Here is a 14,831-nt window from a genome sequence, read left to right as displayed (position 1 = left end):
GCCGTTCGCGAGGTATTCTCGCTCTCCGCGGCAACGCGCTTACGCAAGAGGGTGCCTCAGACCTCTGCCCAAGGCAGCCGCAAGCAGAGATGGCATGTGTGCGCCAACACAACTCCTCGCTTCAAGAGAACAGACACGCATTTTAGGTGTGCAGACTGCGATAAGGCGCTGTGCGTAGACCCGTGTTAGAAGGAGTACCACGCTCGGAAATACTATTGAACATTTTGCAATTCTGAGTGATGCCGACACCAAAATACTGTTCCTAATTATTTTTGACTATTTATTCCCGACTTAATACATTTTGAACATTCAAGATCCGCAAAAAAATTATTTGACCACCTGGGAAAGTTTTTTTCAAAATAATTCGACCCTCAAAGGGTTAAATAAGGCCTCGTTGCCGACTACCCACCTGTTTACGCACAGAAAACGGCACGTTCAAGACATTTAGAGCTCCAAATATAAATGACGAAAACAATAGCCACGGAGCGTCTGTGTCGTGTGAGTACGCCCTGTGACATAAAAGGTGTCGTGCGTGCAAATTGGCGTGCACAGCGCTGCTCTCTCTCCCTCCGGAGCCTGCTACTCTCTCTCCCTCTCTCTTATTCGCTGTGAACCTTGACACCATAAACGGGTGAGTTGAAGATGTATCCGTTCCTGGGGGTCATGGCAAGTGATTAGTGTCAAAGACACCCCCGCGGCGCGACGAACTTCCGTGACATGGCTCCATGCGGGAAATGGGGCAATCGAAGACGAAGAGGAACCGGCATCTATCTCTCCCGTGCGGCGTCGCAAAGCGACGACTTTGTACGGGTTTATCGATGTTTATCGGAATCGCTCGCGAGAATCTAGAACAGGGACAGTTCCGATTGCGGTTAGACTTCACAATGAGCCCGCTCGGGTCGATGTTAAACAAATAAGGAGCTGTAAGGAAGCCAAACGACCGACGACGAAAAAAAAAAAAAAAGACTATACTGCGGCCTGAAACGATGACTATAGGCGAAATAAAAAATAAAAAAAGAACACAGAGGAAGAGAGCTTCGAAGGTGCTCTAGTTCTTCGCGATGACTATATATGCGGCGATTTCATGGCTATGACGCGAATGACATGAAGAACGAAGAGCGCACTCTGCCTTCTACGTCACAGCACAAAGAAAGTTGAGGTCACAGCTAGCTCACTGACACCGGTAGTGTTCAGAAGTAAGCGCATAGCAAATTCTATATCAAGACACAGCAAAACAGAAAAAGGAAGGTTTTCTTTTTCTTACTTCTAAACGCGCAAAATAAGCTACTCAAGCTTCCCCTTGTAGATAATTTAAGCGTTTGCTGCGTAACAAAAGTTATCTTGCTTTCGTGGACTTTCGCATCGCACCCCGCGGATTTCCTCGTCACACAACAGTACGTCGGTTGTGCGGCCAACGGTCAATAAAACGCTTCCGTTAACACGCTTCGCTACAAGGGCAGCACAGGAACAGCTTCGAGGCGTAGCCCACTCAGAGTGACTGCTGTCTGATTTCTTCCGAAGGGAAGCGGCCGCGAAAGTTCCAGGATGCGTTGCCATAAAAGGCCGCTCATCACCCTAAGCACTTCCCTGTCAACAGCCCGTGAAAATGGCTCTCTTCCGAGAAGGGTGCCTGCGCACCCTTCTTGGTCCGTCATCCATGGTTTGCCATTATGAAGTTATTTTCGGTGTGTTCTCTATTCTTGCTCCCACCATGAAGTAACCCGCTTGTCCCCGAAGTTGCGTGATGACTTCTTCGCACCAGGAAATTCAAGTACCAACAACATTGAATTTGTGGGATCATTTAGTGATAACGGGAGAAATCGCTAACCTTGCTAAGAAGTTATTCTTCAAGTGAGGAATAGCTGTAGCATATTGAGAGCTTCAAATGTATACATGTATAGGTGGTGTGCTGAACAAAACGAAAAATAGTCGGGTAGGAAAATGGTGCTAAGGGTGGGTGGATTGAGATACGGTTGAGTGAGATTGTAAGAGCGACGCAAGCAAAAACAAACAGACAAAAATTAATTAAATAAAAGCTTGCGTGTTACAAAACATCAGCAGATGAAGTTGGCAGCACTTCACGGCAGCACTTATACGAAAATATAGATCAAGCCCAGGAAGCAAAAGTTTGAAGAAGCCGGAATCGTGTGCATCGCGGAAACAAAGTTACAGCTATAAGTCAAGCAAGACGAAAATATGTGGAAGAGACCAGACGAAAAAAGTCTGCCTAAACCGTGCAGGTAAGTTGTATAGATTGAGCACGAGGAAATTGATGCGTTGGTCTTCCTCTGCGGCGCTGGTTGCGCGTAGATTCCCCTTTGGGTCTAATTTGGCCACTTACGTGCAAGAGTTGTTATCAAACGAGCTAACAAATCTCATCGCAACTGAAACAATACACCACGGCTATCACCACCGCTAATAACATGAAAGCACGTCTTGACATAATTGACGCAGATAAGTGACGAAATCTTCAGGTTCTTGATCGAGATGAACTGATTCGGCAGTCTTTATTACACAAGATAAGGTCTCAAGTGGCGCGCATGTTACAAATCAATTTTGTTAAGATGCTGCTGAACTTGGAACAACTGCCGGAACCGAAATTGCCGGTAAATGAACGGATGTGGCAGAGAAAACAACGAATTGATTATTTGCAAACTAGAGCTTATAGGTATTTCTGTAATTGTTAACGGAAATTCAATTACTGATTCATTCGGGCAATTATAGCGTCCTCGAGCGAAAGAGACACAAAATTTCGTTGAACCTAACAAGCTCCTTTGTTTCTGCAGCTGCAGATTTCAATTTCTTCGTTACGAGCTGCCTGAATCAGATAGTTCACTCCGACTCGAAAAATTACGAAGCGTATAAATTGTCTTTCAAAGTTTTTTGCTATGCTTCTCGTGCCCCAAGAAGCAATAACATAACCATTGAATTGGAGGACGGCCGATGTAGCTTATGGCTCTAAGAGATGTAAAACTGACCGAGTACTTTAGTGTGTGCACAATGCGACGATTGAGGGCCACTGACTCGCTGTCGTGATCCGGTGAATTGGTGCGGCCGTCAATGAAAGCCTACACAAGCGCTAAGAAACGAAGTGGTCAGCTCGACACGTTAACGCAAGCAGCTACAGCGGCAGGACGATGAGTTGTTAATGAAGAGGCGACGCTGCACGAGAAATATACGGAATATACGGATGCGCCGTCGCGTCTTTCACAAAACGAGCCGGTGATAAGCGCGAACGTGGTGAACATCGCACACAGCCGAGCTGACGTCGCAGTATTGGCCTACGACGCCGCGTGGCATATATGAAAGGCCTATACCAGGATTTGGGGAGCGAGCGAAGGCCTATCCCTATTTCGCTCGTCGAATAAGCAGCGCCAGTGCCGAATCCAGGAGCCGCTGTCTTTCCCTCCGGGGCCGCTCGATCCTTGTGCGATTGTGAGCGAAGGCTTGGAAGCGCTCATTTCCTTTCCCCGCTTTCTCCGGTGACTAATGTGCGGTCGGAGGCACAAGCCATAAAGAGAGTGAAGCGAAGGAAGCCGAAGGGAAATGAACGCCGAGCACGCGGGAAAGATGCGGCGGGTGCACGAGCCACGCCGAAAGCGACAACAGGCCAGATGAGTGAGGCAGACAGACAGAGAGCGGGGGCCTTGATGGAAGAAAGAAGTTTCGACGAGAGTAGGTAATGGAGCCGACGGGAAACACGGTCAGACGTCGCGTTGAGAACGAGAGGCGAATAGAATGGGAGAGGGGGGGGGTCTGGAAAAAGCTTGAAGGAATGGTTCGCAGCTAATGGCCAATGAGACAGAACGGGACGAGGGTCATCACTCACGCGGCCGCAACTGCTGGCACGGTCTGATCGCGCGAGCCGAAAGTGTGCCTCCTGCCGTCTTTCGATCTCGGGGGCGTTCATCGATTGAGGATGATCAGAGGAAGCTAGCTGCCCACTGTAAGGTGGCTCTTCCGATGAAGAAGAGGCGCCGGGGGCGTTGTGTGCACTTGCGGTGACCCGTTAAAGCCTACGAGGGCCCTCGTCACATAACCGCAGAAGTGAACGGAGGAGACTCGAATACCAAGGCAAGCATAGTACTCCCCGCTTGTCGGGGGCTGACCGCTTCAACGTGATGAACGTCCACGCCATTCGCGCAACGGTAGAGCACTTGTCCGAACATGAAATGATGTTATACAAGTGATGGATCGGTGTGGGAAAACACGTCTGTGATATATACACACACACGCCTTTCTGACACCCGCAGTGTTGGTTCAGTGGCTATTGAGTTCTTATGCGCCTAATTAAGCGCCTCGGTGCACTGTCGTACGACAAGGTGTACTTCAATAAAGAGCATAAGGGCGCAATTTACATAGAAATGCTCAAAGTGTTGATGTACAATGCGGTGCTCAGCGTAAGCCGGGGTGCACCGTATCTCGTATATTGGGTCTACACTAGTCTGTACGTCGTCGGCACTTCCAGGGCTCCTCCGTGACCCTGTGAACCTGTCGCATGTACACGAGAAACGACTACTTTAGTACTTCTAAGATCTCGCTGATTTACTTATTTACGGAATTAATGACTCAATCTGCGAGGAACCGTGGTACCAAGGAACTGCACGAACTGATTGCGCCGATTTCGAACTACGCTAACTGCTACAAAACGCCGCAGCACTCATTGACTCGGAGCTAGTTCTTACGCCCGTACTGCAATGACATGCGATAGCCCGAGATTTACACGAGCAATAAGCGGGAAACGCTTAAGTGCATGATTATAGCTGACGATCATTACCCGGGTTACGCAACAAAGCTCGTTCGTCTGCGAAAACGCATGTCATGCATGACGCCGGTAATAGATTCCTATTTATTGACAAGCAATCGGAACATTGTACGCTAGTAAGGATTCTGTGCACGATGCAATTATGTCTGTACATGTCACATTAGTACATTCGACTCGCTTCGACAAAGAGTGCTGTAATTACTCCTTTAGATGCCCGTTTTAACTGTTCGACAGCCTGACCAAGCACTGGTTTCTACTCGTTTTGATGACCAGCAATTCGCGCAAGCTCTTGTCTGTCGACTCAAAGCAATTCCAAAGCTCTTGCAATGAAATAAGAAAGACTGCAGATGACACGTAAGTGCATATGCTCATGACGAATGCTGGGACATGGTTATTTGGTGCTCGTTTACGAACAGTTCGGCCTGTAATTTCGCATCGCCTGAAAGGACCGGCTTAAGAAGTGTTGTATAACTGGAATTATGGTCGAAGCCCTGTGTCTGCTCCCCTTGAAGCTAAATCAGGGCACTGAGGAAATGGGCTGAACGAACTGCAATGATTACACCAGAATTACAGCACATTACACTTACCACTAAGCACTGTACTCTGCGCCCCCTGAAGCTCTCACAAAGGCAGTTTCCGTCGAATTAATTGCTTTCGCAAACTCAAGCCTATACTGAGTATGAATAGCTGCCGAGGCGCCTCGTAAAGTAAACCGCACGTAGTTAACTTGCCCAAATGCGTACTCATCAATTATGAACTCCTGAACAACTGTCTCGCATTCAATTTCGTTTGCAAAGCGTGACAAGAGGAAAGAACACGTTAGCGAATGCCGCATGATTTCTGATCGAAGGGAGAAAAAGAGTTGCATAACAACTTGGAAGCCTTTCCTGCGCACTTGTACGTCGCCGTCATTATCGTTTGTTTTTCTTACTCAAATGGAATAACCGTCCGTCTGTTGCTAGACTTCAGTAATATAGTGTAATTCCTAAAATCATGCCTCCATCGCTGAGACTAACATTAATCTGCTCATTACTAATCTGCTTTTTTTTTGCTGCATATTTCACGCTTTATCTTACTTCTGCAGATTTTGCGTGTCTTTACCACGGTATACTGGAATATTCGAGTCTTTCAATTTTAACGTAGAAACGTTTTTGACAAAGTCTCCCACCATACTCCGATCATAATCGGTAACGCAAGTTGTGCTAACAGTAGCACAAGTTTAAGAAAATTCCAAAAAATAAAAGACCAAGGACCCCCCCCCCCCCTAACTGCTGCACAAATGGGTCGTTCTGTGCCATTTTTGCAGAGTCAGCGAGTCAAACCATCCGCACTATGTGTTTCTCGTTCTTCATTTACATAGTTCTACAAACCAAGCACCAAGTTATTTCCTCATTTTAAACGTTTCTATACATCTGCTCTATTGCAAAATTTCAATGCAGAAGAGCTTTCTTAATTAGCACGAGAGCTGGACCACTGAAATATTGCAGAAAGCCACGAAGATATACATCTGGCACTTCTGTAGTCCGTCCTGTAGAACGTGATTCGCTCACATGTCACTCTTTCCAAATGATGCCACAAATCATCTTTCGCCGAATTCATTCATTCATTCATTCATTCATTCATTCATTGCTTGCTTGCTTGCTCTGCTACCAAATCGACCAACTCGTTTGCGGAATCTCTGACGGAGCTTATTTTATCGCTGGAACACGTTTGAATCGTCGAATCATCGTTTCTTTAATTTATCACTTTCGGTTTGCCGAGAGGTGTACTGAAGATCGTCGCCAACACGAAGCGGGGGGCTACAAAAGTGTAGAAGCGCTCTAGATAGGAACACGGCGTGTTCCTCGGCATTTAACATCTCCGCTCGCCCCCAACCCTCTTCCCGTGCACGCACGTACCTCCGGCTTTCCTACCCTCCGCCATGACCAGCACACTTCCGTGTCCCCCTTTAACATGTGCGCAAAAACCATCCAATTTATCACATGACTGGCCGTGCCAAGAAGCCCGACATGTTTCCGAGAAAAAAACTTCCAACAAACTCTGTTTTAGCACGTTTTTCCAAAAAGTTCCAGCCCGCGAGTGTCCGGAGCGCTGCGGAACCTTCCAAATTGGTCGCGCCGAGCGCAGCTTCGGCGCCACGCCTACTTTGATCTTGCGACCAAATAGTCACAAACTTACTTCGCACGATCATCGTTATCCTCGGCTTCGGCTTTGTCTCTGACGTCACGGAAGCTAGCAAGCAAAAGTCCACGACAAAACTGAAAGAAAAAAAATGAAAATAAAAGGAAGAGTCAGCAACTCACGGGCCTCGCCGGCGTGCTCCTCGCCGAACTGCTGGACCGCCGCAGCGTGCATGACTCCGTAGTTGAGCTGCATGCCCCAGCTGAGGGCGTTGACGAGGCACACGCAGACGCACACCACCCAACCCCAGCCGCCCTCCGGGTAGTAGTGCTGCCGTATCGTGGCCGCGATACGCTGCTCAGCGCTGCTCAGCTGCCGTGGGGGATCGGACCGCGACGATGGCCTCTCGGGACGTCCGAAGCTGTCCGTTCTAGCGTGTTGCTGACGACGTTGGCTTTTGCCGTCGCCCTCGGGCGTCGCGCACTCTCTTCTGCCATTTGTTCCTTCACCGTCGGACTCGGTTTCCACCTTTATCTCGTCGGCAAGCGTGCATTCCGCAGGAGACCCGCCATTCCTCGCAACCGACGCGACGGGCTTGGACGCTGTCGAAGAAGCGCTGGCCATGCTTCCTACCGTCTTCGTTCCCATCAAAGCAACGTTGCCGGACGCTCTAGAACGGCTCTCGATCTTCACGGTACAAGTTTATTATGGTTCTCGGAACACATAGAGGCTTGAGCGAATGTAAAGAGCCGCTTCTTCGTAGCTGTTTCTCGGTTGAGACGACATTGCCGCTGCCACAGCGCGTATTCAATCACTCGGTGTTCTGAGACGGGAGTCTAGACACTAGAGTCAACAAGTGGCGCGCTTGCCTGGAGCAATCCATTCGCGCCATGATGTTTTCTTATAGGCATTGCGTCGGATTCACTTCACTTTTCACGCATTCACTTTTGCACTCTCACAAATGTACGGGCATGACGAAGTCTATCAGTCACAGCGTTTCACATTTTTTCACTCACACATGCACGCATACGAGAAAAAGAAGCGAAGATGTCACATGTGCTTAGAGCCACGAAATGCAGCTAAGCATGTTCTCTTCACATATTTGTGTAGTTGGTCGTCTGGCTTTCAAGTATAGTAACGATGACCTTTGTGGAATGGTACAGCTGTGAAAACGAGCTTAGATGTCGCGGAACAGCACTAGGACTAGTCAGAAAAGTAAGTGTTACGTGACGGGTACCCGCTACTGTGCTATAATTACGCGTAGGACTACATATAGGGAACACGGAGAACTGGTATTTGAAACGGCAGTGTGATACTCCACTCGTAATCGGCGCTTTCACGGAGTCTACGCTCCAGTGTGTAACGGTACGTTACGGGCTACAGTGTCTTAGATCTATCTTCGCAGCTGTGTATCTCTTATTCATTGTACACAAACAACAGTTTCACGAACACATCTTGGCCTTGTTTTGTACTGTATGGATATGGTGCCTGATAGAAGTAAAAAACACTCTTTTTCGTAAATAAGAATTTAGGGACATATAGTATGCATGTGTCGTCACTGAACACCAGTGCAGAGCCAGCACACAAGATTATAATCTGTAGCCTGAGAAAGGTTCACGTTAAATTATAGCACAGAATAGATTGACAGCTTATCATGAAGGTAGCAGACTTGACACATGGAAAGCCGGTATACGCTGAGGTTGCAAGACTAATCATGTCAGTGCGCATATTACCTGAAAAAAATTTCGAATAATCCCTAAAAGTATCCTTCAATCAAATCAAGCTTCCAGCCTTATAATGGTTCGATCAGAAAGAGAATTGGTTACTTGAGCGTCAACGCACCGTTAAGTCCCTGGTGCGTCGAACCAATAACAATAAATATTAACGCCGCTGCAATACGGAAATGTCCGAACTATACTATAATGAACGCATGAGAAGCACATTATCTATTGAGTGTGCGAACACTAATGTAGTATGCATTTGGAAAGAGCTAACAGCCATAATCAATTGTACTGGTGCAGATCACCAATATGATGGAGAATATACCTAGCTGAAGTTCCGCATTGAGTACAAGTCATTACCAGCTTCAGTTACTTGGTCTGAAAGTTGCAGGGATACATTGTTACTTTGTTCGGGTTCGGCATGAAGCTTTGCCGGCAAAATTACCATTTTCAACCAGAAGCGTCGGGAGGATTCGAATCGCGGTTGAATGTAGAATGACAGCACACAAGAAAAGTAACGTGATCTAAATTAGAAGCACGCACTCAAAGATCTTGTAATTGTGCTAATGTTGTGTTCATATTTTCTTCGAGCCAATCAAATTTGGTTTTTGTCAGGCCGGTAAAAGCCTTGTGGATGTTCAGTCATGACGTATTCTTCCCAGCACCGCTTAATCAAAGCAATTCACCGCTTTTATCGCAGCTAAGAGCATTGATCTTACTAAAATTCCACGAACAGCATAGTCATGCTCATAAGTTTCGGGGTCGCGTGCACCTTCGGTACTTCCCTGTCGCAAACAAAGCTCACAGCACTTTATATTCCGCGAAATAATCAACGCACGCTAGACTCAGACAACGAACTGCCCTCCTGCTGAAGAAAGATGCGTAACGCACAGGCACACTACTCTGGCGTAAATGAGTACCGTTCCATAGTTCGCAGGCAATATTTTTGTTTATTTAAATTAAAAACGAGATCTCACGCTGGTCAGGCCACGAGCCGTGGTTTGCAAAAAGACCCGGAAAGCAAAAAAAAAATTTAGAAAGAAGGAGAACGTTGTAAGCAGCCGCTGTTATGAGACCCGCTAGTCGTAAAAGATCGCGTTTCCTTCAGCTAGGCACCATTTCCTGGCACATGCAGGTACAGACGCACACAGCGGCAATGAGCTTTTGGAATCTGCACAAGAGCTTCGAACTTTTATCTTCCGTACTTCGCCGAGGTGTTCTTTTTCGATCAAATGAAAGAGAGAATTGGCGTCGTTTGGTGAAGTGTTATGTTCGCTTGGAGTACCGAAGCAGGTTTCGCGATCTTCAAGCACTCAGGTAGAACTCCGTCACAGTTAGACACCAACGAGCCTTCTTCGGAAACTTTAGGAAGTACTCAACTCGTCGCCTCACCACGTCTTCTCGATCACGCTTCAGTAAACGGGCGTCTCCGTTGGAGAAATGTAGCCGGCGCCCACAGCATTGTTCCAGGCAGCATTATCTGTCCACGCCAGATGCGCATTTCTCGCTGGACAGACGGACGCATACGAGTCGCCTGCGAAATCTTCACACGTCACTCAGCGAGCATGTCACGGAGACGGCACACGCCGTCGCGTCTTGCGGCGAAGTTTCGTACATACTTGGCGAAGCAGTAGCAGACGGCGCGTTCCTCAAGCTTGCGCGGGACGCCGAAGAAGCGCCTGTTGGTCCGAGTGGCTCAGTACACTTCGACGTAGTTGACCACCCCGACGGGGTAGACCGATCCACTCGCGCCGCTGGCGGAGCGCGACTGATGCCGGGGGGTCTCGCTCGCCGCTGCGCTCGCGATGCGTTGGCTCCCTCGGCAGCGTGGAGCTGCGCAAGCGCGCGCGCATGCTGCCGCGCCGGCCTTTCGCCGCCGCTCTTGCTCGCCGCGTAGCACGTGGTTATTCGAGGGGTTGTTATTCTGCTACTCGTGCTAGACTGCCACTACGAGCAACGTTTCGGGCTGCGCTGGGTGTAACGGCGGAATGTACCTCGACGAAATCAGCCTTCTGCTGCTCGCTACGGCTAGCATATCGGCCGAACGTCGCGAATCTCGCGGCACCCGGTACCGGATATTATATAATAATTGCCACTTCCTCCCAAATTTAGCAGTAGTAAGAGCGATAGGGCGCGCCGTTCTGAAGACCTGGAGGCTTGTGCTGCATCTTTCCTCCTTCCATTTTATGCGTGGATTGATTGATTGATTGATTGATTGATTGATTGATTGATTGATTGATTGATTGATTGATTGATTGATTGATTGATTGATTGATTGATTGATTGATTGATTCTAGCTAACGGCCCGAAACAACACTGGGACTAGAGGAGACGCCATAGTGGAGATTGATTTTGACCTCCCGGGCTGCTTCTGCAAGTACTTAAACCTAAGCACATAAATGTTCCTGTATTTCACCCCCAGCAAAGAGGGTGGGCCGAGAGGTCATATGATTGGTTGATCGCAAGTAAAATGGGGCGACGGGGCATATGAGAGGGTCTGGTTAAATTTTTTATCTTTCTTTAGGTTCTTGCTTGTTGCCGTTCTTAGCCTTTTTTTCCTCATCCTTGTCTGAAATGCAATCAGCCTCCTGCACCCGCGCAGGACCGATTCTGAAAGCGGGGATATCGGTTACGCACGGACCCTAGAATGAATTAAGCGAAGATCTTACACAACGTCTGTGGCGATAGGAAGTCCTGCGTCCTGACAACCATGTGTGTCCAGGATAAAGGTGTGAAAGCCGGTACTCCCGTCACAGTGCTAGTGTGTCTTAAGCATATTGAACCACACGCTGCTTCCAACTCCCGAACATCAAATCAAATCAAATATCAGAACAATATCAGAAATGATATTGTTCTTTCTATTCCTGTCGGCAGAGTTTCGTTGGAGAGAGTGCTGTTTATTACGAAATGCTTGATGCATGAGAGACTTCAGAAATCGAATCTGTGGCAGGACAAGTTACGGTGGACTTTCATGTAAAGTTAAACTTCCGTATAAGATGCGACGACATTCACGAGGTCATTCCGAAGATCGCGTCATGTATTATTGAGGGCCGCGAACAGCTTAGTAGTAGTAACAAACTTTATTGATCAGAACGAGAACTTGATACCTTCCCCCTAGAAAGGCTGCGTCCTCTGTCCAGGACGCCATCCCTAACCGAAAGACCAAGCAAACTCTCCAAAGATAACACAAAGTAAGTTCTGATTTCAGCATCCCTGTTCCTCCCTCAATCTACAACACCATTTCATCGTCCCCTGGCTCCCCTTTCTGCCGCGCTCTCCGACTCTCTGCAGAGTTGGCAACACTAGCAGCAACACATGTGTGGCCTCAGTGCAAGTTGGGCATGCTCGAGTGGCCGCAGGTTGCCGCCGCCTGTTGTCTGTTTCGTTTCCTTCTTGCGTATAGCATTCTTTTTCTTTTCACTGAGCGGCGATTTATTTTTACTTGGCGAATGAACATAGTCCTCTTTTGTTTCTAGTTTCCGGGGCCAAGTTGACGAGACCGGATGGCCGTACGCACACCATTGTGAGCACGAGGTTCCACGCGGATGTCATCTTAGCTGCGCCGTCAGCATCTGCAAGATGCCTGTCGCTCGCTTGCTTGATCATCGTTTTTAGGCGGGGCGTTCGATTGTTCACTCGTTCTCTCGTTTGTTGTCTTAGTTGTGCGTCTGCTCATCTGTATATCCGTCTGTCCGTCTGCACTGCGTACAAGACTGTTCGCTCGCAATACTTTCCTGATGATAGGTGACAAGCGAACGTTACGTAGTGCCTCCGGCATTTATTGGAACTGCTGTGCACGGGTATAAAAAGAATAATAAGAATACCTACGATACAATTAATTATTACGGCTCGACATTTAAATTTATATGAGGCGTTGTCTGCCAACTCAATGAATTTATTTGCAATGCAGCACTACGGTGTTGATTATTCATTTAGCCGATGAAATATATTCGCTTCCATGCGTAGAATTTTGCGGCAGCTAACGCCCTATCGCAAGCACACATCCGGATTTGCATCCACCTCGCCTGCTCGGTGGCTATGGTGGAGTGTTTGCTGCTGTAACCACGAGGTCACGGGTTCGATCCTCGGCAGCGGAGGCCGGGCTACGGCGGGCTGTAACGCAGAAAACGACCGCGTACTATGTGGTTCCGGTGCGCCGTGAACAACCCCAGGAACCCCAGTCCTCCATTATGCGCCGTGTCTCACAACCACGGGCTACGTCTCACACACAGCCACGGACACACAATACTTCATAGCGTAACATCAAGGCTGACGATAGAACTTTTACAAAACATAATTAACTAAAGGGCCACGCTACGACTCGCGAACTTCTGATCGTTCGTTAGTTAAAAGTATATACACAATGAGTACTCAATTCCGTCGCCTCTGGGTGAAACTGCAAACGTCATCCAATACGAAGAAAGCTTTTGTAATCAACTGCATGCAACTATAGATTAGAGTGAAGGAGCCCGGGCAATGACGTGTCTTGAGAAGTGAAGGCCGTTATACTTCTGTGATTTAAACTCCCGACGCATCGCTCAGTGCCATTCTGCCATGGTTCTCTCGGCAACATGCAAATTTCGGGCGCTTTCGAAAAGAAAGAAAGAGAAACGTATGGAACACAATGCTAGCCACCCACGTGATTCGTCAAAACGTTGCCGCCATCGAAACACGCTTCCTGTGCTCCTGGTGCGAGGCGTGTACGACCTGGACGTGCAGAAAATGGCGGTCGCGTCCTTCTCGCAGCGAACGTCGTTAAAGGGCACGTCGCGGCTAATTGCTTTCTAAGTGCGGCTTCGCGATTGAGTTATGGCGCTGCTGCGGGGACGTTTTCAACGGACTTTTCTCTGTGTGTTTCTGCAGAAGACTGCGGGTGTGTCTTGTTTCCAAAGACGCGGTGCGCCTCTTCCCGGGCACCGTCATTTCGCCGTGGGCGTATTCTTTCGTTCCTCTGTTTTGATGAAAACTAATGTGCCCATTTGTCTGGAGCGAGAGTCGCGAGTAATAAATGTGGGTCTTTAACTTTCTTAGCAAAACTTATTAGGACTAGGAAGGAAAGAAGCAGGAATAGACAGGGAGGCTAGCCAGTTCTCAGACCGACTGGCTACCCTGTGCTGGGAAAAGGAGGTAAAGAGAATAAAGGATAAAATAATGGAGATGTTAAAAAAAAGGAAAGAAGACCAAAAAGAAAAGAGGAAAGAAGAAAGGAGAATACGGCATTGCCAAAAGTCTGCCTCTAAGACCAGTTCTCAGGAAGAAGCGCAACAGCGCTTTCAAAGCCTTCTGTGCTGAGTACGGTCTCGGCAAGTGTCCCAGGATCCTTTCCAATTAGACCTTACCTTAAAAGCAACTGTGCCCATTTGGCGGGTCAAAAAACTGGATGAAAGAATGTTAGAGCCTCTTAGTCAGCCTGCATAGGGACACTCCAGCTGATACTACTTTTGGTCCGCAGTTATCGCACCTTTATTAACTGATATCACCTATAAATGACGCCATTTGTTTGCCTGTGACTTGCGTTATTGTGTCTATAGGCTGTGTTGAAATTTTCTTTCTTCGTTGTTCCTTCTTTTTCTTTTTTATCGTTATTATTCTTGCCCGAGTAGCGCACTTGGAATTTCCGCACATCCAGCCAGAAAAGTGCCATATGTTCCTATTTCTCCGCAAATAATTAAAAAAAAAAATGTTACATGAACTCGATGTATAAGGCATGTACATGAGCAATATGCGTTCTTTTTCATCGCATTTACCGATAGTCCTGTAGATGTAATGCGACCGGAAGTCATCCGGGATGAAAGTTACTGTCACAGTGAGGACAAAAGCGCCTATGGACTTGCTTTCATGAAATCTGTGGAATACCTATAGGCATCTAGCAGCCCTGTAGCCTCACCTTTTGTCGACAACTATCCACGTACCTGGCAATTAACAACCACTCTGAAGTGTTCAAAATAGGCGAACAGTGATCTATTTCTTATAAACTGTCGTAAGGAGATATGCTATGCATACCTATGAAGAAAAGGACAACTCTGTTGGAAGATACATTGGTCTCTGAAGACTTCATAGGTAACTCACAGACCTATAAACTATAAATTATAAGCGACAGGAACGTCATGTCTACTGCAGAATATCCATGCTTGATAAATGTGTCCGGTCACAATACGGCGCGTCAAAAGCAGACACAAACTACTTAATTTATCGGAAAGAATTTTCCTTTGTGTATATATATA

General features: G+C 47.6%; 1 protein-coding gene across 1 annotated transcript in view; it reads right to left on the bottom strand.

Moving 5' to 3' along the window:
• LOC126521832 (monocarboxylate transporter 11-like) overlaps nucleotides 1-10,474 on the bottom strand; it is a 106,969-nt gene extending 96,495 nt beyond the window's left edge. The window contains exon 1 of the mRNA XM_050170547.3: nucleotides 7,069-10,474. Coding sequence (XP_050026504.2) covers nucleotides 7,069-7,534 — 466 coding nt within the window. The 5' untranslated portion in view covers nucleotides 7,535-10,474. The remainder of the gene's footprint in view (nucleotides 1-7,068) is intronic.
• Nucleotides 10,475-14,831: the final 4,357 nt, after the last annotated feature.

This window comes from Dermacentor andersoni, chromosome 6 (genome assembly GCF_023375885.2).
Source record: "Dermacentor andersoni chromosome 6, qqDerAnde1_hic_scaffold, whole genome shotgun sequence".
NCBI lineage: Eukaryota > Metazoa > Arthropoda > Arachnida > Ixodida > Ixodidae > Dermacentor > Dermacentor andersoni.
Note: the sequence above shows the minus strand (reverse complement) of the source record. Positions and strands in the feature narration are given on the sequence as shown.